This window comes from Pangasianodon hypophthalmus, chromosome 17, assembly GCF_027358585.1.
Source record: "Pangasianodon hypophthalmus isolate fPanHyp1 chromosome 17, fPanHyp1.pri, whole genome shotgun sequence".
Taxonomy (NCBI): Eukaryota; Metazoa; Chordata; class Actinopteri; order Siluriformes; family Pangasiidae; genus Pangasianodon; species Pangasianodon hypophthalmus.
This window is the reverse complement of record NC_069726.1, coordinates 3,343,258-3,370,282: the sequence shown is the minus strand read 5'-3', so window position 1 is coordinate 3,370,282 and position 27,025 is coordinate 3,343,258. Positions and strand designations below refer to the sequence as shown.

The 27,025-nt window shown below is 38.5% G+C and overlaps 1 protein-coding gene and 1 long non-coding RNA gene across 3 annotated transcripts; one reads left to right on the top strand and one right to left on the bottom strand.

Annotated features, from left to right (window-relative positions):
- The first annotated feature begins 1,041 nt into the window (after positions 1-1,041).
- wscd1b (WSC domain containing 1b) lies at positions 1,042-15,994 on the top strand. 2 transcript variants are annotated; one of them, XM_053241495.1, is made up of 10 exons: positions 1,042-1,223; positions 4,798-4,919; positions 5,210-5,808; positions 5,882-5,996; positions 9,098-9,282; positions 10,918-11,039; positions 11,346-11,511; positions 12,187-12,351; positions 12,758-12,958; positions 13,828-15,994. In XM_053241495.1, exons 3-10 carry the CDS (start codon positions 5,388-5,390, stop codon positions 14,178-14,180), a joined length of 1,728 nt encoding a protein of 575 aa, XP_053097470.1. In that variant the 5' UTR covers positions 1,042-1,223; positions 4,798-4,919; positions 5,210-5,387; the 3' UTR covers positions 14,181-15,994. The 2 variants fall into 2 exon arrangements, with proteins under 2 accessions (XP_053097470.1, XP_026799590.1); XM_026943789.3 differs by lacking the exon at positions 4,798-4,919.
- LOC128321003 (uncharacterized) lies at positions 3,856-24,740 on the bottom strand. Its single transcript, XR_008304591.1, has 3 exons — positions 24,324-24,740; positions 24,146-24,202; positions 3,856-4,873 (listed from the first exon to the last, which is right to left on the bottom strand). It is a non-coding gene; the product is annotated as an uncharacterized LOC128321003 (long non-coding RNA).
- Between the last annotated feature and the right edge of the window lie 2,285 nt (positions 24,741-27,025).

Below are 27,025 nucleotides of genomic sequence, written 5' to 3'. Positions count from 1 at the left end.
GTCTAAACACAAAGCTCAGGAGATCATTATTAAGAGTCTTACTCAATAATATCACATGCAGGAATGTGCTGTTAAAGGAAAATATTCATAGACAGGGTGCTATAATGAAGCGGAGTTACTGTTACCACCACAAAGTTTGTTATTTTCCAATAACATCATGTCCAGATGGGTCATTATTCCTTTTATAGCACAGCAAATTGTCAACAATGATTTTTTTTAAAAATAAAGAACAGTGCATCAGACATTTTATCTTTTATCATTTTGTGGAACTTCTGTGAAACATGTTAGCTCTTATTATTACTTAAGTTATACCTGCTATAAACTTTACCAGCCTCTCTTTTTCTTTTTTTTTTTTTTGTTAAAAAAAGCACCTTGTCATGCTACGAGAAATGGTAAAGTGCAATCTGCAGCTTTACCCCTGACTGTTACAAAGTGCTGACACTGGAGACTCCATCCAGAAAAGTTAAACAAACATCCCCTTACAGAAGGCTTCACCAAATCAACATTTATTCTGGGTTTTTAAAAAATCTGTTTCCTTGGACAGTCCGTCATACAAGTTACTATGAATGAGCCGTTACTTTAGAAACAATATCATATTAGAATGAGCGCATTAACATAAACCTGTGATTTACAGCTGCACTATTGACAGAGCTGGTGTTATAGAAAATCAATCAACACCTTCTGACTTATATACAGCACTGTGCAAGAGTCAGAGACCACCATTTTGGTTATAGTAGAAAGGCCAATTTGTAGTTGTTAATTATTGGGTGGGAAATGTGATTTTCTTTTAAATACGTTTTCCCATGTCTGTTGTGTGTGTGTTTCTCGATATCAAATCTACAGTAGTAATATATATAATGTTTTTGCAACGCATACATAAATATAAATCTTCTGCTTGACAAGCGTGCGGGGGAGGAGCTTGTGGTCGTGGCAGAATTTGCATATTGAAAGCTGATTGGCTCAAAATGAACGACGAGTGACGCAGTTGAAACGCTTGGAGGCGCGAGGACTCCCTCAGTCAGAGATAGAGAGAGAGAGAGAGACAGAGCGGCGCGCGCTCACCGAAGTTAACGCCGTAGGGAGGAAAAAAAAACAAAAAAAAACTCGTATTTAAACGCGTCGTATTTACGGAGTGTTTAATGGAGATCCACAGGTGACACGCGCTCCGTTACGAGCCGGTAAAGATGGCACGCGCATAGTGACAGTGTGCAGCACATCGGCAGGTAAACGCGCAGCTTCATCTCTGCTCACTAATCAATAACATCGAGCTGCGGTGAAAAGAGGAAAATGTCAGCGCTTTGTGTGTGTGTGTGTGTGTGTGTGTGTGGGGCTGTAGGACTACAGAAAAAAAAAAAAAAAAAAAAAAGATTCCTCTCAAACTGTTGCTCCTGTTGAGTGGTTGGTGCAGTGTGTGTGTGTGTGTGTGTGTGTGTGTGTGAGAGAGAAAGTATGAACCTCATTTTGCTGATCCAAAAACATCAGTGTAACGGAGCGCCTATATGTACATTAACACTAGTCTCTGTGTGTGTGTGTGTGTGTGTGTGTGTGTGTGTGTGTGTGTGGTTGCTGTTCAGAACAGATGGTGCTGAAGTCGGGCTGCGCCTCAACTTCCTTAACTCAAGCAAACCACAAATGTACCGTTTGTTTGTTTGTTTGTTTTGGTTCAGGAAGGTTTTTAATTAATTAAATACTTTCAGATTTCGGAAATAATTATCACCTACCTAGTGTTAATTAACTCTGTAATACAGGGGTGTCCAGTCTTATCCGGAAAGGGCCGGCATGGGTGCAGGTTTTCATTCCAACCAAGCAGAAGCCACATCTGAGTCTATTAATATGAAGCCAAGGTCAACTGATTAAACAGGTGGAAGCAGGTGCGGCTCCTGCTTGACTGGAATGAAAACCTGCACCCACACTGGCCCACTGGCCCTGCTCTAATAGCTAAATACTGTGTTTTAACATTTGCCGTACAGTTTCCTAGACACTGCGACTTGCAAAATTGATGCAGTTTAATAATTTTTTTTTTAATGATGTAGTTTAATAGTGACGCTCATTGATCCAGCTTCAGTAAGCACTTTATTCCGGTCAGGGTCGGGGTGGATCCAGAGTCCATCCGGGGAACACTGGATACGAGATGGGAATACTCTTTGGATGGGACGCCGGTCAAATCACAGGGCAATATACACAGAAACATTTATTCAATTTATCATAGCCAATCCACCGGGAAGTTTTTGAGAGTTGGAAGGAAACCGGAGAACCTGGAGAAAACCCACATGGACACAGGGAGAACTTGTGAAATTCCACATAGACAGTGACCCGAGCTCAGGATTGAACCAAACTCTCGAGCGGTGAGGCAGTAACACTACCCACTGCACCATGCCACCTTTAATAGAAAAAGTGTGTCATGGTTCTGTATATTTCCAGTCCCTGAGGCTTGTTGTTCAGAAACTACACACCCTTAGAAAAAGGGTTCTTCAATAGTTCTTCGGATAGTTTATTGTTCCTAGCATCCTAATTAGGATTCTTACCAAAAGGGAAACATGCTATTGTAGAGGTTTACATACAATCATTAAAGGTTCCCCCAGAGAGACAAACCAGAGGTTTCAAGATTCTAGATTAAAACGTTTCTTCCTCATTATGCAGTTTATTGTGGAAACAAAAATTGGTTGAAGAATCATGGACCAAAAGGTTCTTTAGAGGATTGAAGATGGTTGTTGATGGTGCCACAAAATGGTTCCTCTATGGCATTGCTTTAAAGACCTTTTTTCTGGCACTTGGAAGACAATGCAAAATGTTTAAACTCATAAAATCAGAAGAGAAAGCATGCAAGTGTCATATATAAAGAATATTTTATGGCTTCTTCACCAGATCTCAGAAGGATTAGGGTATAAGAATACATGAGACACCTAACTCTACTTTTAATCCTTATTTACACTTTAACTTTTCATATTAATTACATCATGCAAAATTGTGTAAATGTGCAAGTGTGTGTCCATGTCATTAAATCTGGTAATGATTTTTGTTTTGCAGTGTCAGTACAGTGGCTTTAATTGGCTCTTCTAAAACACTTATCAAATCTCAGGAAAGGCATGTTTTTGAGCTGATGGGTTGGGCTCGTGGGGTAGACGAGCAAAAACACAATATTTTTAAGGCATGGATTTTAAAATGCTGTTTCTCTCTTCTATGTGCTATTTTTCTAAGCAGGCGACAGATGTTTTTGGCTGAACCCACAAAAATGCTTCAGTTTAGGTGACACCAGAAGTGAGATTTCAGTTTGATGGCAGTAGACAGAGAGAGAAAAGCAGTCAGAGGAAGAGAGTCTCAAATAAATATCACTGTATAGAGATTAAAAAGCATGTCTGAACCTCGGTTTAGGGGAAAGCAGAGAAAATATGATTATCAAACTATAAGGTTGGATTCTTCGAGTTCTCACCCTGTTATTGTGTGATAACTGATTTAATGAGTGAAATACTCTCTCTAGCTCACTCGAGTCACTATTCTATGAAACATGATGTGCATTCACTTATTTTGTTGCCTCTGTTTCACTATGGTAACAAGGAACCGTTTGTGGCTGGTATAGTCAGGCATTAGCAGGACTTTGTCGCTGGCGGCTCAGATGCATCAGCTGTTGGGGGCGGGGGGGGGGGGGGGGATTGGTGGAAACACTCCCACTCACTTTCGGAATGAAATGAGCATTAAATCAGCTGAACAAAACCGTCTAATGGCTTATAATGACGATCCAAGGTTAGTCAGTTTAGTTCAGGTTGAGTGGTAATCGAGTGGTTTTATAATGAAGGATTAAATGGTTTTAAGGTAAACGTAAATGTTTCTACATTCTTAGACAAAAGGGTACTAATCTGTACCATTCCTTGTCCCTGGGATGGTACCCTGAAGCATACATCTTTTGTATCTTTAGCATCTATATTTTACCATGAAATGTTCATGTAGTGTACCTTTAAAGCTTTATCTCAGAAAGTAATTATGGTCCAGTATAATACACTAGAGGGTACTAAGTTTGTAGACACCTGACCATCAGACCCATATGTACTTTTTTTTTTTTTTTTTTTTTTTAAAAAACATCCCTTTCCAGATTTAGTCTTTGCTGTTATAATAACCACCACTCTTCTGTGAAGGCTTTCCACTAGATTTGAGTGTTGCTGTGGGGATTTGTGTTCATTCAGCTACAAGAGCATTAGCAAGAGCATTAGTGAGGTGAGGCACCGATGTTGGGATGTCGAGGAGGTCTGGGGTGCAGTCGGTGTTCCAGTTCATCCCAAACTGTTCAGTACGGTTGAGGTCAGGGCTCTGTGCAGGACACTCGAGTTCTTCCACTCTAACCTTAACACACCATGGAGTTCACTTTGTGCACAGGGGCACCGTCATGCTGGAACAGGTTTGGGACTCTTGGTTTCATTGAAAGGAAATCTTAATGCTGCAGCGTACATAGACATTCTGTACAATTGTCTGCTTCCAACTTGTAGTAAAACTTTGAGGAAAGCCCACATATGGGTGTTAGAGGTACACTATCCACTTTTTCACGAGAAAGATACTCAGTAAAGGTACAAAACATAATGGTACCATCCTAGCGACAAAGAATACTTTTTTCTGAGTGTGTAGGGTGGTACCCTCAAGAAAATATTGTTCTTGTATTATTCTTGTTAAATTTCTACAATATGATTACCAAATAGAGATTTTAAAGAAGCAGTATGAAGTCTGATTAAAGGAAAAATGTTTACACAAAAAGTTTCTTTACACATGGTTGTACATAACAAAAATCACAGCAGTCGCATCTCTGTGCAGAGTAATTGGGGTGCTGTAGTTTGACTTGAGCCGAGTCCAGAGGGAAGGCCTTGTGTAATTTTTTGGAGAGTCACAGCTGGATACAAAAGGGATGAGAAACACTGGAATAAGGAACTGATCAGGTAAAAAAAAAAAAAAAGATTAGGCAGATGATAATAGATGGAAATGCATTTTAATTGGTATTTTGAAAAATCAGTGGTGAGGAAACCATCCAGTCATACATTCATGACCTATTGTGACTAGTGTGTGTGTGTGTGTGTGTGTGTGTGTGTGTGTGTGTGTGTGTAGAAATTAGGATTTGAAAAGTAGGCACTCTTTGGTTTAATCAAAAAGTTTGGAATTACTTTGATCTCCAAAAATACCTGAAAGAAACTCAAATGAAAAGATTGAGACACTTTTTTCTCTGCTCCAGGTTCATCGAGTGTTTTTAAAGACACTGTTTTTTCTGAAAACTGGAGCCCTTTAACTGGAGACTTTTACCAGGCACAAGAACAAGAACCAGAAAGTGTTTGATGATGAGGAGGAGAACATTCTGAGAACAGAAATCATCTTTGTGTTTTTTAAAGTGTGGTGAACATTGAGTTAAAAGCATGGCTAAAACCTTCTACAGACTGCAGCGCTTTTTAAGACAGGCCCAATTGCTGTTTCTTTTTCTGGGTGTGGCTTACATCATGGCAGGAAGTGTGCTGCTGCTCCAGCGTTCCAATGTGGCCTTGTTTCAAAAAGGAACCTATCTGCCCTCGTCATTACTCTCCGTACCATTGCCCCCTAGATCCCTGGAGGCACCTAGTGTTAGCTGGCACCACAGGAGACCTGGATCCACAATAATTCAGGATGTGGAGAATAATCCGGATCTGTCAGGAAGTAGAGCGGATCGAGAACGGTTCGTGTCTCGGAACCTGAAGATTAGGCACCTGAGACGACACTGGATTCAGGGCCGGAGAACAGAAGAGAACTCAGCAGAACATAATCCATCAAATTCATCATGGAGCAGGGACAGCAGACATAAAGGTACGACCTAAATTATGTTAAAATGTCCAATTTTAACTTGCTCTCAGAATTGATTTCACATTATTCTTTTAAGGCACCTACATCGGGTGCTTCCTAAATGACGACAAACAACATGCTCTTGGAGGAACCGTGCTTTACGACTTCCGAAAAATGACCAGCTCCTTGTGCCAAGACACCTGCTCTGAGAGGTAAGCACAGGAATGAAATATTGAATATGAGACAAATCTGTGTTTGGTAACACTCTCTACAAATCATTATACTAGGATTCATAGGCAATTTACAGTGAAGTGTAAGCACCAGGTTATAATTCATTGTAAATTGCCAATGATTTCTACTAAGCTTTTTTATCATAATAATGAGCTACAAATGATTCCTTGATAAACATCACTATTTCTTATGTGGTGTACTGCACAGCTTTTATGACTAATAATGATCTGTGCATAATTATAAAGCAACTAATATTTAATAACAATTATAAAATCATTACAAAGGTCATCATTGAGTGCTTCAAGTAAAGTGAATGATATGTTAAATTATTCCTTGTATAGCAGTAAGATTATATAAGCAAGTATTGTCTGTAAGTAAGATACCATTAAAGCAGAGTTTACAGTGTACGATTTTAGGCTCGCACATCGTAAAACAATTCTTATACTCTAACAAGTCGTATATTAAAATTGTCAGTCTTAGAACACAATGTGACGTGCTCTTTGTGACCAACAACAAAGTTCTGGCAGTGTCATAAATCTTTTACTAAAATCTCAGATTGTGAGCGCTGCTATGACACTTGTCTAAAATCCACCAATAGGAGGACGGTATAGTATGATGGTACAGTATATAGTAGTGGTGATGGCAAAACGTAAATGAAAAAATGCTAATGGACAGAAAATCACTTTGAAGAATGTTTTTTGCACAAGCCAAGCACAAGCTGATTGATGCCATACACAGAACCTAGTGATTTTCTTTAATGGCAGGTCTATCATTAGAGGATCTTCATTGTGTATACTGACATGAATAACACACGTTACAGCGCAGTCTGTTATGGAATTCATCTCATACAGTGATTTGGTGATTTGTTCTAAAATATTAATTATTTATAGTGCAGTTAATTATAGAGCTTTATGAGGCGTTATCACAAAAACTCATTACCAACCTACATAGTATTATAAGCACAGTGATAACGATTTACGAACGTTGGCTTCTTGAAAGTAAGGAAGAAAGCAGGCAGTGTTGATCAGCAGGCACAGGTGGCAGCATACAGACACTCTGTGTTGGAGCTGTACCAGCATTTGTGTGGATCTTTTATTTGCTAGACAAAACATTCAGTACTCTCAGAGGTTTTGACAGCCCAAAGCACGCTAAAAACATCCTGACCACTCATAGGCAAATTGCCACAAAAGGTTAATACTCGCCTCAGAAATGGAATGTTAGTTTTAGGCATACTTTCACCACCTAATTACACTGTCAGCATCAACACTCCCACTCAGAGCCACTAAAAGTAAAGAACCGTCATCCAGAACCATGCTGCCTGCTCTGCCAATACATACATAATTAATACCATTGAAACATAAAAGCTCACTGTCTCACACAGCAGGGGAAAAACTTTCCCTGGATCAGTTGTTGGGAGATGAATCAAGCTGTATGCTAGCTTTTTTTTTTTTTTTTTTTTTTTTTTTTTTTTAACAGCAGAATATATTCTCAAGGATCTAGTAGGTTAGTGCCATGGTTCTCAAAGTGGGGTCTGAGGATACCCAGGGGTCCTGAGATTATGGAGATCAATATCAACTAGTATCATTTGTTGTTATGGTTATTATTTAGCTGTCATAGATATAAGTCTAACTGACTGGCCCTTTGAAATGAAATGGGTTCATCTGAAACTCCGTAATTAACAAAAGCAGCATAAATGTCAATTTTATCTACAGTTTTAATGAACTGAGGAAGTGTTGTAAATGTAAGACACAGAGTTTCAAATCTACATCTGGGTGAATGGAAAGTTCAGGAAGAAAAAAACTAACTGTTTGAAACCCCTCCAAAATGTTCATGTTAATTTTTTCTTAGAAAGTAACAATAAGCAGTGCAGGAAACGCTAATGGCTTTCACGGAGATGTGGCAGCGTGCAGCTCACTCAACAACGCTACTGAGTAGAAAGCAAGCTCTCATGAGAATACCTTTCAAACTCATGATGCTGGAGATGTTGCTTAATAATGAACATCTACTCTTGTGCCCAGCTGTCATAACCAAAATGATAGAATTATAATCTGCAGAATTTGTTCGCAGACTACTCAGGAGAATAGCCTACAGCCAACCCACTGACCACATCACTTATATTTTACACACATTCGCATAAGAAAACGGTTGAGGATTTTGCAACCTGGATTAAAAAAAAAAAAAAAAAAAAGATTGGAAAGATTAGGCTATACTGAGCAGGACAGCAGTATGTCCACTTTCCAAACCAAAACTGAAGCCAGGTGTAAACCTGTTGGTTTATTCTGTTGATCTGTTTTTAAAAAAAAAAAAGAAAAAGAAAAAAAAAGAAAAAAATAAAAGAAAAAAAAGTTTCTTTTTAGTTTACAATCACCATATATGGATGTACATTTACATTCACCAACCACTTTAAAAGGAAAACCTCTACACCTGCTCATTCATCAATCATGCTGCAGCAGCACAAAGCAAAAAATCATACATATACAGGTCAAGAACTTCAGTTAATGATGTTCGCATCAAACAGAATCAGAATGAGGACAAATGTGATCTCTGTGACTGACTATGGCATGGTTGTTGGTGCCAGACGGTCTGGTTTGAGCATTTCAGAAACTGCTGGACACAACAATCAACAGTCTCTAGAGTTTACTCAGAATGTTGCGAAAAACAAAAACCATCCAGTGAGTGAAAGTTCTGCAACCAGAAACGCTATGTTGATGATAGAAGTCTGAAGAGATTGACCAGACTGATTCAGGCTGACAGGAAGGCTACAGTGACTCAAATAACCACTCTTTACAACCATGGTGAGCAGAAAAGCTCACCTTCAATCTTCAACTTTTATTGAGCCTGTAGCCACTATAGCCTCAGACTACTGTATGATTTTATGCACTGTGCTCCTGCCATGTGATTGGCTGAATGAGCAGGTGTACAGGTATTCCTAATAAAGTGGTCAGTGAGTGCATATATAAAATGAACAACATGGTGCCATCGATTCCCACTGTGCCATTTTTGAAACAAAATACTACGTTGTTGATGAAGGTTACGCTGCATATCCAACAGCCAGATCAGTAATGCGTGTTCCCTCTCACAGTGGCTACCGGTTTGCTGGGCTGGAATATGGCACAGAGTGTCACTGTGGGAACCGGATCAGCGCCCCTCGGGCCCGGAGCGAGGACTGCAACCTGAACTGCAGGGGTGAAAGGGACTCGCTGTGTGGAGGCGTGGCCAGACTGTCAATCTACAAAGTGGAGGAGGGGCGTCCTGGCCACAGGAGATGTGAGTGCATCAGACTGAATATTTACATATACAGTATACTGTATAAAAGGGATTTTACATGTGTCCAACCTCATAATTATTCCCCAGGGAAACAAGACATAAAGGCATTAAAATATATATATATATATATATATATATATATATATATATATATATATATATATATATATATATATATATATATATATATATATATATATATAAAATTCAAGATTAATTCAGTATTCTCAGGTTTTCGTTTAATATGTTTTTAAATTTTATTTCCAGAATTACTGCTCATACAAAATACACAATATATTGCAATTTATTTGCATAATATTCTTCTGAGGTGTAAATTCTGCCATATATGTTATTGAGAGAAAATAGTATTATTTTAATTACTTTATATTGTTATACGAAAAGTAATTACTTTTGTTACAGAAAACATAAGTAATTTCTTCAAATAAAATTTTTAATTATTTTTTTATACAACTATTTTTGCCCATCTTGAGGGATGCCATTCTGGAGTTGACTGAAGTATACTCCACACTCTCATAAACATATGCAGACTCACACACACCGATAAACTTGCCACGCATGGCACTCTAAACGATTCTCTCTCTCTCTCTCTCTGACACACACACACACACACACACACACACACACACACACACACACACACACACACTGGGGGTTTTCTTATCCGATGTAGCAGCAAAACGCATCTAGAATCTCAACCATTCCTGCTGGTGCTTTCATGATTTCTTAGGAAAATGAATGTCTGTGTATATGTGGGAAGATGCAGATTAATTTCACAGGAATATATTTAAAAATATGTCCACTGTTTTTCTCTCTGTAGCTGTCTCACATTTACACACTTCTCTCTGTTGCATTACACCTCTGCTTACACTTAACACCTTCACTCTCCTAGCTTCTGAGCAATAACATTATAGTATTAACCAGAATAAATATGAAAACGATAATAATATAGAAATGCCATTAAGTGCAAATGCCTTTCGAACAAAATCTAGAAGACAAAAATATTTAATTTGTGCCAAAAAGACAGTGTGTTGCGTTTCAGATGTTGCTTCATTCGTAACACAAATGGTCACATAGTGCATGTTAACTCTCGACAGCACCACTATGCCAACAAGATTTAATGGGGGACTGAACAATTAATATGGCTTGCTAAGCTCACAGCTAATGTAGCTAGCTAGCCTTATTTGACGTCTTTCAAAAGGGCTTCCAAAAATTAAGAAAAATGCAATGCTGTTATGAACGTCAAGTGTACTTTTGGATGGTCCAAGCTGCACTGCAATTATCTGTCAGTTATTCTAATCGGCTAACTTTTAGACACATTTCTATGTCAGTATTCTGTGCAGATTTGATTTTTTCTGCATGCAAGGATCATCAGAAGTGAGTTATAAAATTAAAGTGTGTGCAGATTATTATTGAATATATTATCTTCTAAAAATCAAACCATTTTCTCGTCATCTGTGAAACCCGACCCACCAAATGTCTTGTTTCTATAAATTGAATGCATTTTATTTTGTCTTTAAGGGTACGCACTAAAATGTATATAATAGTGTATAAATATGCAACAAATGTACCAACAACCAAATTTGTGGTTTCAACTTCTCTCTTTCTCTCTCTCAGACAGAAATGTCCACTATCATGGCTGCTTTCATACGCCAAAGAACATCAGTGCTGGTTTCCTGCTCCATGCCAGCCAGCAGAACATAACTTCACAGCTGTGTGTGGAGATGTGCACTGATCAGGTTGGATCCCACGTCCCTGAACTTGCTCACTGCAGCCTTTTAGTTTGCCGCCTTTGTACTTACTTCAAAAGAGGCCATCATCAATCAATAGCCCTTTGTGATTCAAGAGCCTCTTTTCCAGTCTTACACAGAAATGAAGCTCTGTGCTCTCAAGCCACTCGCACAATAGCTCGTTTTTTGCCAGAGAAGGCACAGTGGAGCTTTAATGAGGAACAGATGAATACAGAGTCATTAATTTGTATTTTACTGTTACAGTCTGAATCCATGACAGTATGATTGTATGATGCAACATTCTGACCCATTCAGGAGCTGCCTCTGGCTGTACTGAGGGGGCAGGACTGTCTCTGTGGCCACACCTCCACTTTTCTCCTAATGCAGAAGAATGTAGACAGGCAGCTGTGTGGGCAGAGCAAAGCTACAAACCACACCTCCAGTGCAGACTACTCACAGGTGTACAGCACACCTGTGCTAGGTAACACGTGCATACACATAAGCCCTGTGTTTATTAGGATCACAAATAACTTTGCAGCTGTTATACTGTTATCATTGTAAAAACAAAATGTATCATTTTGAGATACTGAGGTATATTCTTGATAAACCTTATTATTAAAACCCAGTAAATTACATAATTTAGCCTTTTTCATCTTGTGGAAATGGACTTGCTCTCCAGATGTACTAATTTGCACATGCTATTAGTGTTCCTAAAGTGACGGTCATGTTTAGCTACTCACAGTGTGAGTCTCAAGTAATCTGTTTGCATTGACTCTTCTTTTTCAAAAGTGGATTTTATGGAAATTAATAAAAGAGAACAGGTGTGGCAGTGCAAACACCACCTAAACTGGGCATTTTAAAATAAACTTCTAACCATCATATTAGATTACTAGCATAATCCTAGTATACTAAAGCCTTATCTTAAGGCTAACATCTAACATCTTAAAATCCTTTGTCTTATTTAATTTTATTTAAAATGAAATCACAGAGAAGCAGTTAAATATTCCCACAATGTTAATTATTGTAAAGTATTTCTTTCATCTGGATGACATTTGGTTCTCATAAAAAGATAAAATGCCTGGCATCACTAACACAAAGCACATTATCTCTCTCTCACTCACACACACATCTGCATGCTCATATTCCGTGTTGTCAGAGTCTCAGTGTAGGGAGAGGATGTTTCTGCCTGAGAGCTCGTCTTCCCTCACAGCGCTATCCAGTTTTCCTGGAGCGGGTAACACTTGGCTGCGGCACCTCATCGAGCTTGCTACAGGTTACTACACGGGCAGCTACTATTTTGATGGCTCTTTGTACAACAAAGGTGAGACCCTATTACTTAAGGTCACGGGATTAAATAAAAATTATGCTCAGTCTTTTATAAGGAATTTTCTGAAGAAAATTTTGGTACAACAAACACTGATTGCCACAAATACAATTTGAATTATAGGAAATACATACAAATCATTTAAAACTGCAAAAATACATAAAGTGAAATATTGATTTTATTTAAATTACTACTTTATTATCTCTGATATAGGATGAAGCCAGACACACCCTCTAAAACTCTACTTAAAAAAAAATGTATCAAGGTTGATTGACAGTGTTTGGCATTCAGAGACCACTGCTTGTATATTCTGAAGTAATTCCTGTCCCATTAATGTTGCCAAAGTTTCTGAAAGCCTCTTCTGAAAATATCTCGCTTTTTTTTTTTTTTTTTACTTTGTTAGGCTTTAAGGGAGAGAAAGATTACTGGAGAAGTGGGAGAACCATCTGTGTAAAGACGCATGAGAGCGGGCAGAGGGAGATCAAGAAATTCGAATCAGCCATCCTGTTAATTCGGAACCCGTACCACTGCCTCGTGGCAGAGTTTAATCGCAAAAATGCTGGGCATCTGGGCTACGCAACAGACACACTCTGGAAGAGTAAAGGTAATCATGGACTAAGACAAAATTGAGTGTTTTGACTGGTTATTACACTGACCATTTACCATGACAGTCATCGCAGCCTATTATGCTGATTGCGGTCATATTCCATAAACATGCACAGGAGCTGTGTGTGGAGAATACTGAATAAAAAAAAAAGAATGCACTGAAATCTGCATGGCTCTGAGGAGGCCATGACGGTGCCGTCATCATTTGATTTGGATAAAGTAAATTAATTTATTGTAAATCACTTAAATGACCATATTTAGAAAGAAAACATTCCCACAGTTTGAAGGACATGCTGACTGAGCATTCAGCTGTCAACTAGACATTGGCATTATTTTATTAATTCAGCAACTCAAAATTACGAAATAAAAGCACGATAAAATGGCCTACATCCTACACACATTAAAATTTTATGACTTCAATTAAGTATCTCATGGTTTCACTGTGTGGATGAGTAGCTGTTGGCAGGGTGTGCTGGATCAAGTGCTATTTTATAAGCTGCCAAATAATGAGGGTGAAAGTCATTAAACAATTAAACAAAGTTTACAGTGACAGATGTAATAATTACAACCAGTCATGCAGCAGTATATTGGTGAAATACTAAACTCCTGTAAATATTGACGTAATTTTGCACACAATTTTTCCAACATTAATATGGAAAAAGGACATTCTCCTGAACCCTGTAGGTCCACCCCCATGGCAAACTGGTGTGATCAGGAGACATTTGCATATTGAGACATGATTGGCTCTTATATTTTATGGTGCAGTAACACTTGTCAACGCATGTCAATACCAAGTCAGGTTTTCCATTAAGATTTTTTTTTTTTAGCTTCATGCGATTCTTTAATATCACATCCTGTCATCCTCAGAGTGGCCAGAGTTTGTGGAGACGTACTCCTCATGGTGGGCGTCTCACGCTCTGGCCTGGCTACAGTTCTGCAGACGTTTGCTGGTGGTGCACTACGAACAGCTCCTCACGGACCTCGTAAACCAGCTCCGGCTCATGACAGCCTTCCTGAATGTCACCGTTCCTGAAGAACGGCTCCTGTGTGCCGAGAGAAACCGAGACGGCCACTTCAAACGCACAGGGTCTCGACGTCTCACCTTCGACCCCTTCACAGAGGGCATGAGAACTCGTATAGATGGCTACATGCAGGAGGTTGACCATGCTCTTAGGGACAGAAATCTGAGCGGCCTGAGACAGGAATACATGCCCAGATGATGACCGCTAATAAGCTGGTGCAAGAGGATGTTGAATTTCTCTCTGCAGGTCGGAACGAGGGGATAAAAAGTGCCTGGGAACTCACAGTTAATTAACACATCTTGTGGCCTTCTAGTGGTTTATGCTCTTTTTCTTTATGGTCATGTTACCTGAATAAACAGCAACTCAGTTTGTGGTTTGTACACATTAAAACCCACAATTGAACTTCTAACTACGATATCTTCAATTCAGTTCAAATAAATTTTATTTTTATAGTCCTTTTAGCAAGAGACATTGTCACAAAGCAGCTTTTCAGAAATTCAGATGTAGATTTAGGTCCCTAATGAAGAAGCCAGAAGTGACAGTGGTGTGAGGCAAAACCTTCTCAGGAGACATGAGGAAGAAAGCTTGAGAGGAACCAGATTCAAAAGAAACCTGTCCTCTTCTGGGTGACGACGGATACAGAGATTATAAAATCAATCATTAAAGGATGTTCAGTATGAGCACAAGATAGTTCTTACAATTGCAGCAGCAGTTCTTAGATACAAATCTACAGTATCCTGAAATTTAGTAGACATAATTTTAACTTAAAAGCAGTAGTTTGGGCAGAAATTTAATTTAGACAGTTTCCCTCTCATCCCAAACATATGCTACTGTCCTATAAATGCATTAAATACAGCTTATCAGAGGATACCAAAGGTATACTACTTTATATACTTTCTATGCAATAGTTTTATTGCTCGCTTCAGGCTAAACTAGATTTTATATTATATATTTGATGGATAGATAGATAGATAGATAGATAGATAGATAAAAGATATATATTTGCATGTTCCAAGTTTATTCTAAACAATACTTTAATAATTAATCAATTAAACAAACTACTCACTGACTACGAAGTACAACTTAAGCTCACTTTAATATTTAATAATTTAAAATAAATTACGTAGAAATTGATTATTTAACACTGAAAAGGATCATTAAATTATAACTTTTTATAGTAAACAGTAATTTTTATTTTATTTTTACTATGTTCACTCAATGATAACCTTATAGCTAGGTATAATAAGGTATAATCTGTATAATCTATAATCTATTCGCAGTTTGAGTGGCAGACACCATGTCTTGGTGGAACGACACCATTTGGGGTAAGGAGTACATTTTGTGGATCTTTTTCTCCAAAATGCCACTTTATACTGAAAAAGGGTGACTGATGCAGCCGGTTTCCTCTCGCATCACTGTCAATGTGCTCATACATATTCTACTTCCACTTCAAGTCTCAGGTGTCCTGGAGATGCGAGTAAGTAGAACAAGTAAACATTCACTTACGCTGGATTACACCACTTCAAGATATGCTCGTCATCTCTAGTGCAACGGGCAGCAGCATGAACAACGTAGTCAAAGTCATTGCCTTTGAACTATCCAGGGGAAAAAGTTTTAAATAAACAAAATCGATTGAAAATGTTTATATGAACACTCCCACAGAGCATCTAACATGCACCTAGCTAAATACCACATCAACAAACTTCAATGTGTGACAAAAGTTCAATCTGTATGTCTACAGGGTCACTACTCATCTCTCACTTTACATTTCTAGAATTTTTCGTCCCATTAAATTGTTTCTCCCCCTTTGTATTTTTTCCTTCTTTATAATTTTTTTACTCCCAGGATTCATTCCTGTTTTACTGTCAAATCATGTTGTGAACATCACATGCGTATTTTTTTTTTTTGTCTCTCCATGTGTCTGTTAAAATTTAGTTTTTAATTTTTATTTTTCTCTCATTTTTTCCTTTCCTTCTATTTTTTCACTCTACATTTTCTAGGAGCAGCTTTAATATTCCATAAAAATGGGGAGGTGGTGGTGGGCTTATAAAAAAAAATGTGTGTGTGTGTATGTATGTATATATGTATATATGTATATATTTTTTTTTTAAATAAGAAAAAAATACTGAAAAAGCACAGCTTAATAGAGCTCCACTTTACTGATTCTTGCTTTTAAAAAAAAAAAAAAAAAAAAAAAAAGTCCCTTTGAGGCGATGCCTATATGCCATATATAGTTAATTGTGGGGGTGTCTGTATATAAATGAGAAAAAGAAACGCATATGCATGGTGGCTACGAACATTTGGTATTTACTAAGCTCCATTGCTTACATCTGTGCATATCATATGCATACATGTTTAATGAATCCCAATTTTATTCTTCATACAAGACACACTGTTGATAAATAAGGACCTAGGTTTGAATTTAAACCAGAGTCAGTGCCTGCATCCTTGACTGATCTCGTACACACGCTGCTTGTGCTCGCACACACACACACAGCTAAAATTATATGCTAAGCCTGCACCTAAGCAGGAACATGTTGCGTTGAACGAGCTGCCATCTGTTTTCCAGCTCCAGATTAGAGGTTGATTGCTTGCTCTAAAAATACCCAGGAGGTCATACTGCAGTTGTTTGTTCTGCTTTATGTGTTCTGATGATAGTGTTTTCTTTCTCCAACACAGTTAGATTGCAGTTTTATACGCCAGGGACACAGAGGATAAAATATGTTGACAGATGTTTTTGATCTGCTGCCAACTCAGAGCGATTATCATATTAAGTGATTTTACTGCAACTTATTATTGCCTTTAAATCAGCTTTACATCAATGTTGGTGTCAGGATTTGAAGCCCTGATAAAAGAGTGTTTCTGTCAACAAGCACATTGGATTCTCATCCCATGTAACCTGCTAGGGTAAGAAGCAAGTGAAAGTTATCGTACAATTTCTTTATTACGGTTTGTCCAAGCATCATGGTGATCAATCAAACTGGTGTACAAACTAGGCTGATGCTAAAATGCAATCATTTTACCACAGGAACCTTTTCAGGAACCATGAATTCTACCTGGGTAGCATTTGCTGACTAGCCTGGGAAGCAACCCTCAACAGCACCGCTATGGTAATGGGTGATTGTCAGAGGTGTTGAACAATTTAAACGGCTTGCTAAGCTCACAGCTAGTTACAACAAGTGGTGTTGAAATTCTGGTTACCCGAGGTCTTGAAATGCACTCATAACATGAAAGTGTGAGAAAGATCTTTTTTATACACATTTTTGTGTTGGCATTCTATGCATTATTTTTTTCTGCATGGGAGCATCATCAGGAGCTTGGACTATTTCTGTGATGTTCAACTGAAGCTATCAAAATCCAGGTACTTATAGATGTGTATATTCTTCATCAGCTCACTACTCCAGTATTAAGCATGTTATCATTTTGGAATGAGTGTTACACACCTCTACCTAGAAAGTCAAACAAACAAGGTACAAACCAGAACTACTTGAAATACAAAGATTTAGGGACTAGAACTTGGTGAACCAAGGAACCACCTGCCTGAGAACCTTGCCAAGCTTTATCTGTTGCTGGAATCAGTAAACAGCCTTTTTTGTGTTTAGTGAAAGCCACATTCTCCGAGAGATAAAAGCGCAATAACACTGGTACACCATATGCTTTTCTCAACTCATTATGCCTCTGTGTCTGAAATGACGGCTTTAATAGCAATGGCACATGCCTTCACTGCCTGAGCTCTGCCAAACAAGTCTATCCCACAATCACAGGGCTCATGACGTGCCGTCCATCTGCTAAATCACACTCTGCTTCCTCTGCTTCAATCATGGCTTCATGAATGTCAGCTATAAAGTGTCTATACATATATACACATATATTAGTCTTTATTACCATTTTGTGCTCACAGGAAGCTATTTAGATAAAAAAGGTCCATGCATTTAATAACAGTCTGGATAAAACACAAGGCATAAAGCTGCCGATAATATTGATAGGACTAAGGGCATCATCATACATCAGGCAGAGATGATGCACAACTGACTCCCACAATGTCACAACTGCAGAACAAAAGAACATCAGGCAGAGGCTTTGCTTGTCTTGTCGTAAACGTGGAAGCTGGGCCAACTCTGCAAAAAAACACAGACAAACTGGGGTGCAGTCAGTGTTCCAGTACATCTGAAAGGTTTTCTGTGAGGTTGAGGTCAAGGGTCTGTGCAGGACACTTGAGTTCTTCCACTCGAACCTTGGCAGTCCATTCATGGACCTGGCTTTGTGCACAGCAGCGCTGTCATTCTAGAACAGGTTTGGGCCTCTTATTTCCAGTGAAGAGAAACTGTAATGCTACAGCATACAAAGACATTCTATACAATTATGAACTTCAAACTTTGAGGCAAGAGTTTGGGGACAAACCACCTATGGGCGTGATGGTCAGGTGTCCACATACTTTTGGCCATATAGTGTACTTCCAACAATTCACCATAGTTTATACTGTCAGCACCTTGCAGTCGACAATCTTCTTACTATTGTTTTAGAAGTACAGCCTGCAGCACTGGAGCACTCATACACGATAGGCGGTACATAACCACAGAGCATGCAAGCTTGTAAGGAGGTGGTTTCATTTTCGTACAACTCTCACAGACACGATCTCCACATTAATTATGCTGAGGCCTTTCACCCAAGCAAACCAGAAAGATGGATGACATCAGACATTAGAATTTCATCACATCAAGATCAATAAGTTGGCAGGATACCAGTGTGCTAATTAATTTCACAGACAGTTTGTATGCTAACATTGCCTGGTAGCACTGTATCATTCATCCATTTCTAACAACTTCAGTGGGGCCCATGAGGAATGACTCAAGCCTTCATCTGATTAATCCTCATCCTCTGTTGTTGCTGTAAACTTCCTGTCCTTCAGTGTCTCTCCTTTCCTAAAGGGAATAAATCTCACTCACAAAAGATCCACCTCAAATACAGGGCTAATAAAAGTGTCTGGCTTGGCCTTCTTGTTTCACACAGTATCATCTCGCTGATGGAGGCAGTAAAAAGCAGCTGTAATAAAATTGCCATCTTGACGGTAGCGTTAGTCATAAATATCCGTTTCTGCAAGAGGACTGTGTGGGAGACCATAGCATTGTCATTTCTAAGTCCTTAATGGTTCATTGGTGTTTCCTCTGGGTGACATTTTAAGGGTTCTGTGTAGAACCCTGCAACAACATCTAAGCAGAACCCTTTTTTTTGAAAGCTAAGACCCCTTAGTTATTCAGTGAGCCCTCAAGGAACCCTTGAAGAACCCCTTTTACCTAAGAGTGTATGCATTAACTGGGTAAGTATGTGGTGGAAACACCAAGTTATTGGTCATTATTTTCTTCTTAACACCTACAACCTGTCAGGGGTTTCAGATATATCTAAAATTGTTTTAGTATTTGGTACAATCTTAGAAAAAAACAGTTCTTCAAGGGTTCTTTAAGGGTTCGTTAGAGCTCTGTCTTTTCTGATAGGGTGGTAAGTGTAAGAGTTCACCCAGAGGGAAAACCAAAGAACCCTTATAAGAAAAAAACATAAGGTGGTCAGACTGAGCTTTTGTAGTCCACCTAAAGATATATTTTTTTAGCAAAAAAACTTCATTAGTGGCTGCAGTGTGTGAATACTAAGCAAGAGAAATAACAGATCACCACTCCAGCAACAGGTTTCCAAGCCGAATGAGTCACCTTGCAAACCTGACCGAGGTCAAACGAAAATTTACTGATTGGCAGATATGGCTGCTGCACGACAAAACAAAAATTCCAAATGAAAAGCAAATAAATAAATGCTCATGCCTCCTTCTCCTATAGAGGGTGTATTTTATCTATCTATGAAAAGCTTACAGCAGTCTGAGTTTATGACGCCCTTCTATACTAGCACCAATAAATCACTCAAAACCTCCATTAAAAGCAGATGCAGCTCTGTTAACATCACTATTATTCTATGTCACCTTTTAACTGCTCATCATTAAAAAAAAAAAAAAAAAAAAAAAAGCTACACTCATCCAGCTGATCAAAATGAGTCTAGCCACAATGAGCTGACAATAATACACATAATGGGGAAAAAAAAAAAGAAAGTCAATTTCATTCATTTCCTCTGGTTATAAGGTTTAATAAAAGCCCACTTACATCGAAGGGACTGAACGCTCCATGTCATATCTAAAAAGCATGTCTGAATCATAAGAGTGTCCATCAGCCTTGTTATTCCTGCCATAGGTTTAAATTGCACTGTTCTTTCTTCATTCAACTACTAATAGGCTCTGCAGTTAATGTGGATACATCAGCCATGTGGCACTTACTCAAAGCAAGGAAAAAAATGGACAGATTTCATGTACCCTGGCTGAATACGGCCAACAAAGGGCTGCATTTTATAGAATGCAAGTGAAACTGTACAAGCTCTGAGAATGACAGGAAAATTTAGGCCAGGATAGAAATATGGTAAAGATGTTTACGCTGAATTACTGGATAGCGTATTCTGCTTCATTTCTTACAATAATTACTGAAATTCATCATAAAAAAGATGAAACCCCTTGGGGGTTACGTCATTATTTTAACACTGCTTACAAGCAGAGCAGAATCCAGAATCAAGAATTTAAGAAATCTGATAAATCCCAAAAGATGTTTTCTGTCGCATCAAACACAGCTGAGATAGCAGTGTGCACAACTTACAGTTACATTCATAAAAAAGTTCATAAAGACAAATCATGACAAGAAACTCCTCTGAAGTTACAAACTGTCCCTTAACACTTCAACCATCTGTCTGAATAAAGGCAATTTAATTAGCTTAGGGGTCACAAAGATAATGAAACTTTAAAAATCCATTAAACAAAGACAAAGTCATTTGCAAGGACACAGCAGTCTGTCAGACTATTCTTGTAGGAATTGGAGCTGTAACTGAACGCTAGCTGACTCGGCATAATCAGGGTTTTAACGGGGTACTTGGCTTTTAGCTAGCACAATGATTAAAAAAAAAAAAAAAAGAGAGAGAGAGAGAGAAAGCTACAGAAAGAAAAAAGAGAAGGGTATTGCATTATTTATGACTTTGCTTGAGACTTTGGTCATGTCGACTTTTTTTTATTTTAATTATTGTGCAATATCTGTTGCATTGCACCTTTAATCATGAGCAAAGTGTAGAGCCTGGTGAAATGAAGCATGCGTGCCTCAGTGCTCACCGAAATGAAGTGCATTTCTTCGCAACACGCTCTCTTCACTTCTCCATGCAATTTACGGTACTTTGCGATATTTTAATTCCCACCCTCGCTTTGGACGGTCAGCTCGGCCATCCTCAGTGTCCCCCTTCCTGTTAAAGATACCATTTAGACACTATACGATGTTTTATCAAGTATTGTCGTGATATTGATATTTTTACAGAACACAGTTTGCAGTCATTTATCGTGAAATACGTCCACATCGCTGTCATTTAGCACAATAATGTACACTAAGCTTATGGTACATGCCAGTATTGGTGCATCCCTACTTAGAGGCTTCATTTAGTCCCTCACACCAGCCAGATCGCTCAAATAGCCAACCTTTCATGGGTCAAAACTGCAAGTGCAAGTCATTCAGCCAGAGCAAATCTCAGCATTCTTTCAAACACACTGAGTAAAATGAAAAGTCCATGATATTTTAGAAAGACATAATATTCTCCATGTAGTCATATACTACATGCCTGGCAGGGCTTTGCTATAAAGATGGCGTTTATAAAATCAAGAGCTTCTTCCTTTCATGTTTCAAAATGGAAGACTCCAGGATTCTGCAGAATTGTCCTTTAGGCGCATGAATAAATGATATGCCGATAAACGCGTACCAGAATAAAACGGTCTATCCAACTGTCTGAGTGAAAGATGACCTATCTTAAGCATCTCTCCAGAGCTTATATCGGTTCCATGCCATTACATGTGCAGCATGCCATTTCATTGCATGCCATTTTGCCTGAAAGTGAATGAACAAAAGAGCAGTCAAGAGACATTCACAGCAGGAAGACACCAGCAGGGTTTGCCCAGAATGTTGCTCAAATGGCGTGACTGCCGGCATATCGAGAGGACACTTAGGGATGTCAACTTTATCCGAAGCTACTTTTGCCTGAGACAGGGAAGCAAAGAGCTGTGGATTGAGAAGAAACTTCTAACTGGCTCTCAGAATAGTGATGCATCTCTATTTTTCTTCTTCTTCTCCTCTCTCCTTACCAAAAACAGAATTATGTATATTAAATGTTTTTGCTTACACTAAGGCTGATAGTTTAAAAAAAATAAAAAAATAAAAAATCATGATATGAGAATATATTTTGCAATACAAAGCATATTCAAAAGGTCGCTGTATAATTAATCAGGGTAAAGATGTTAGTTATGTGAGTAATGTCCTTAGGCCAGGCTCTTGTCATCATAAAAACCATTACATGGATTTCATGGTGTTCGGTTTATTTAGCACTCCTTGGGTTGTTCTTTCATTGATTCAATTTCTTTGGTTTTTCAATCAAATGCAGCTGACAGCGTATGTGAGCTTTTTTCAGCGCAGAGCCTGACAACTCATCTACACACACATCAAACTGTCTGCTGTGTTCCTCTGTCAGGACACACACTGCAGCAGGGCAGTGACAGCTGTGTCTCCCTCCATCCAAACAGCACACACACACACACACACACACACACACACACACACACACACACACACACACACGTTCTCACAGGAGACAGCCATCACAAGAAGTGGAACCTTGACTAGAGCACTTCTCTCATTAGCCGCTGTCTCCTGTGATGCTAGAGTGGAAGAGATGCAGGAAGAAGGATGTCTTAATTTAGACACGACTTGGCTTTCTTAGTCCGATTTTTCCTTTTGTGATGGAAATGCTGCATAGCTGCAGGTAATTTATGAATTGCACACACGGGTGCTCTTGCTTTAATGCAGCCATGCAGTGGGGTGTCTGTCCACAAGCATATTTGGGTTTTACCTCTCCAAATAATTATTTGTCCATACTCCCACACTCAAAGAAAAAAACCCATCCTGAAAGACTTGCATATTAATCTTTATAAGCCCTCGCTTCACCTCTACATAAAGTGAGCAATACAGCAGTGCTTTAGTCCTTTAATTTGTCCTGCCTTCTCACGTCTCATCTGTACACTCTGCTTATACATATCAGCTTTCAAAGCTTCATGTTCATCATCACCATCATGTTCATCATCTCACAGATCGCCAACTAGCCGAGCAGAGTCTCTGCCGTAACTCAGTGCCGTAGAGCTGCACTGCATGCTGGAACTTCGTCCAGCATTTGCACCAAAGTCTCTACTCATTCCATGTTGGATTTATCCTTAATATGACTTTGAACATCATTGGAAAATGGTGAGTGAGAAAATAAGCTCTTGCTTGTTTGTTTTCAGGAGCAAACTACAAAACCTCAATGTTCTGCCTTACATTTGAGATTGTTGAAACTGCAATAGCAATAACAATAACAGCGTCCCTGTGTGACGTCAGAGCAGCACACGACCTCTAACTTCTCACAGGAATAACGAAAATACAACACCAACCAGCAAATTAGTACCAAAATCACTAAACACATAAATATTTCAGCATAAACATATCTAATGTGTTTTAGAGTGGTGTTTACCTTTAACATGACCCAACACTAAACAACAAGTCATTCTCTAAACAACTACACTCACTGCATTATTGCAGATAAAAACTTTAAAAAAATCACAGAACTAAACACTGGCACGGCGGCCATGACCAAAAAAAAACAAAAAACAAAAACAAACAAAAAAAAAAAACACAGCAAAGCACTGTGGCCAAACCAGCTGCAGTGGAAACAAATATGCGCTTATACACGGGGTTTTACAGTAACCACCAGGCATAATATCAACTATTAAAACATGTCTTTAAAATGGCACATTTATTCATATTAAAGGTTCATATAATATGAGTGCAGGAGTATAATTACTGTACCCAGAATATAGTGTCATTAGGGACACAGTAATTATGCTGTATAAAACTGCTATATACAGAAAGTGGTCATGTAAAATTTTCCAGCGCCGACATTTTAACTAGAAGGTTCTTCCCCCAACACGCTTGGTGTTTACCGTAAACTCTCGTCTATACGCGCACTCGAGTTTCTACGGCCGTAACAATGTAAAAAAAAAAAAAAGTTCTTTTACTCACTCATTTGTTGGTCATTCGACGCCATTTCCTTTCCACAAATAAAGGCAATTAATTCCGCTACAACAAGACAGAATAATAAATCATAAACTGGAGCTATTAGCTAACAAACTAACAGGTGAAATAAAAGTACCAAACCGTTAGCAACTTGCTAACAGAGTTACAACAGTTTACCGCTTACCAGCAAGTTCAGCGTCAAGTGTGGAGCAAGGTACAGGAAGAAATTACCTAATTACAGAAGCTTTGCCTTGTCAAATTCTTTCTCTTTCCTCTCTCTTCGCTTTTGAGCTCCACTTTTAAATTTTTTTTTTAAAAAAAAGTATACATTTCGATACGTTTGCTAAGCTGCTCGACTGTTACAAACCACTATCGTCAATTAAGCGACGCGTTTAATTAGACCGCCAATTAGCGGTTCTTCAGTCACGTGATCAAAATAGACGCATCCTATTGGATATAACTCGAGAACTCCACAGAATCAGTGAAACTAGGAATTATATTTCATATATATTTCAAAGCACAGCTCGGTGAGGTGTTTCAGGGAAACAGTCCAGGGCAGAGTTACTCTTCTCACACTGATTTTATTTATTAATGAACAGCATGTTATATGTTGTATCTGTTTATAGTTACATTCAATGTTGTGGAACATCTGCAAAAACAAGTTATAGCAACTATAAACAGTCCTTCCTTCCCCAGCCACTTTTTATCCTCTCTCTTGAAGATAATAATAAAAAACAAAAAACACACAGCTGCGTTGTGTGTTAAGTCATGTTGCAGAGAAAAACACAAAGCGCAAACTCTTCTTTCCTGAAGACTTTCCTCTGGTGGAAAATAACTGTTAATCCTATTAATAAATATATTATCAATCCAAAAAATCAGACCAAAATTGTCATTTGTACCTGTAATGTCTTGCTTTTTTCTTACCAACTCTCACCAGGGTTTAGGAAGGAACAAAAATCAATAACTTTTTGCCATCAGTATGGCCAACTTTTCATAACCCATGAAAGCAAGCCAAAAACCCAACAGATCTTCAGTATAGTCAGAACAGAGGTGCTGTTTTTGAAGCCAAGCTCTATCACCTCTGAGTAAACACTGTTCTACCACACACACACAAACACACACACACACACACACACACACAAAGCACAGTTTCTCAAAATGACCTGGCTATACAACACCCACACGGCAGGGTTTATTTAAGCTGCGTATGACTCATGATCATGTTTTTTTTCCCTCTTTTTATTTTCAGACTCCATTTGCTTTTTGAAAACAAGCCTTACAACATGATCACACACGTGAACATGACATTAGCGGTTGTGTGTTTGATTTGACACAGCACTTTCATTGATATGACCACATGAAGATCAGTTTAGACAGAAGAGTCATGTTGCTCTTCATGACTCACTGGTGGTTGTGTTTCTAAAGGACACTCTCCAAACCTCGAGTCTGAGATGAAGCTAAATCAGCTAGTCACCTACCAAAACGTGTTGCCATGCAACCGAAGTCATAATCACCTTCCTTAATTCTTGCTGTGGGCCTCTCTTTTTCCTCACTTGTAGAAATACATCTGATTATGCAAGGAAGGAAAATATCTCCTGCTCTCTGCTGGGCTCGTTGTCTTAGTGAGATGAAACACACTGGGGAGAAACATGCTCACGCTTTCAGTCAGCTAGAAAGCAATCGACTCGCATAGATTTGAGAAAATGAGCGTTTGTGTGTGTCATGGTTCTCAGCATGATGCACTTTTGCAAATAAGTGTATTTTTTCTTTCATTCGACGGTCCTAATGTCATCCTTGTTTTCAGGCAAGCACATCGATAGTTTTGTGAATAATAGAAAACACAAGTGTCGATGAATATCGCACTTTACGTAATGGTGATGGCGATGTCTACAACAGACCCATCAGAGCTCATTCTGAATGTTGCAACCAATAGCCGAGGCTCATCAAGCAGCCGAGCCGTAAAGAGGAAACGACCCCGAGGCGCACGAGCCATACGGTGAAGCCTACAAACATGAAGAAGAGCATCTGCTCATCATATTTGCCTCACCAATCACGCTCTAGTTGCATATTTCCAAGAAGGCGACCATCAAGAAAGAAAAGCCTGTAAAAGAAAAACTGCATTAGTTAGAGATGGAACAGTGTGCTAATATCACAATCCAAAAAGTATTCTGAACACAAAAACAGGTTTCCCTGAAGTCTGAATCATGTTATATAGCAAATTGTTTGCATTCAAATTTCACCAAAGTGCTAAATTATCATTCTTTCGGTTTAAAACTAATTCATTATGAGCTCACTAATCAACTTTTAGCTACCTGTGTGCTAAGCTAGCCAGTTAGCTAATCTAGCTAATATTATCTTATATATATTAAAAAAAAAACTGTTTTTGTATTGTAATATTTTGAGTTTGTTTTGGATTTTGGATTATTTTACATAATCCAAATGTTTTACATAAACAGTTAGCTGTTCCATAAATCTGTTAGTAGCTGACTAGCTACTGTATGTGCTAACATGCAGTAAAATATGCTATGAATAAAAACACTTGGGGCGTGCTGCTATACGAAAGGGTAGTGCGATGAAGCTGAGTTGCTGTTTTCGCACAGAAGTTGATCATTCTCCAATACCAACACATTTGGAAGTGTTTTATTCTTCTAACACTGCAACAATTTGATAACACTAACAATTTTTCATTTTTCATACTTTTTATCTGTTTATAGTTTTGTTTAATGTTGTGGAGCGTCCACAAAACAAGTTAGTTAGTTAAAACAGATGCAATGATGATTTAAGGAAATATTGTTGATATGAGAATGGTAGATATGAACATTGTCACATCCCTACAACTAATAGAACAGATTCTGTCATTTTTTACAGGTGACACTGAGCCAGCAA

Coding starts and splice junctions, on each gene's coding strand:
- wscd1b (XM_026943789.3), top strand. CDS start 5,388: ATGGCTAAAACCTTCTACAGACTGCAGCGCTTTTTAAGACAGGCCCAA. Junction 12,352..12,757: donor TGGCTCTTTGTACAACAAAG/GTGAGACCCTAT, acceptor TTACTTTGTTAG/GCTTTAAGGGAGAGAAAGAT. Junction 12,959..13,827: donor CACACTCTGGAAGAGTAAAG/GTAATCATGGAC, acceptor TGTCATCCTCAG/AGTGGCCAGAGTTTGTGGAG.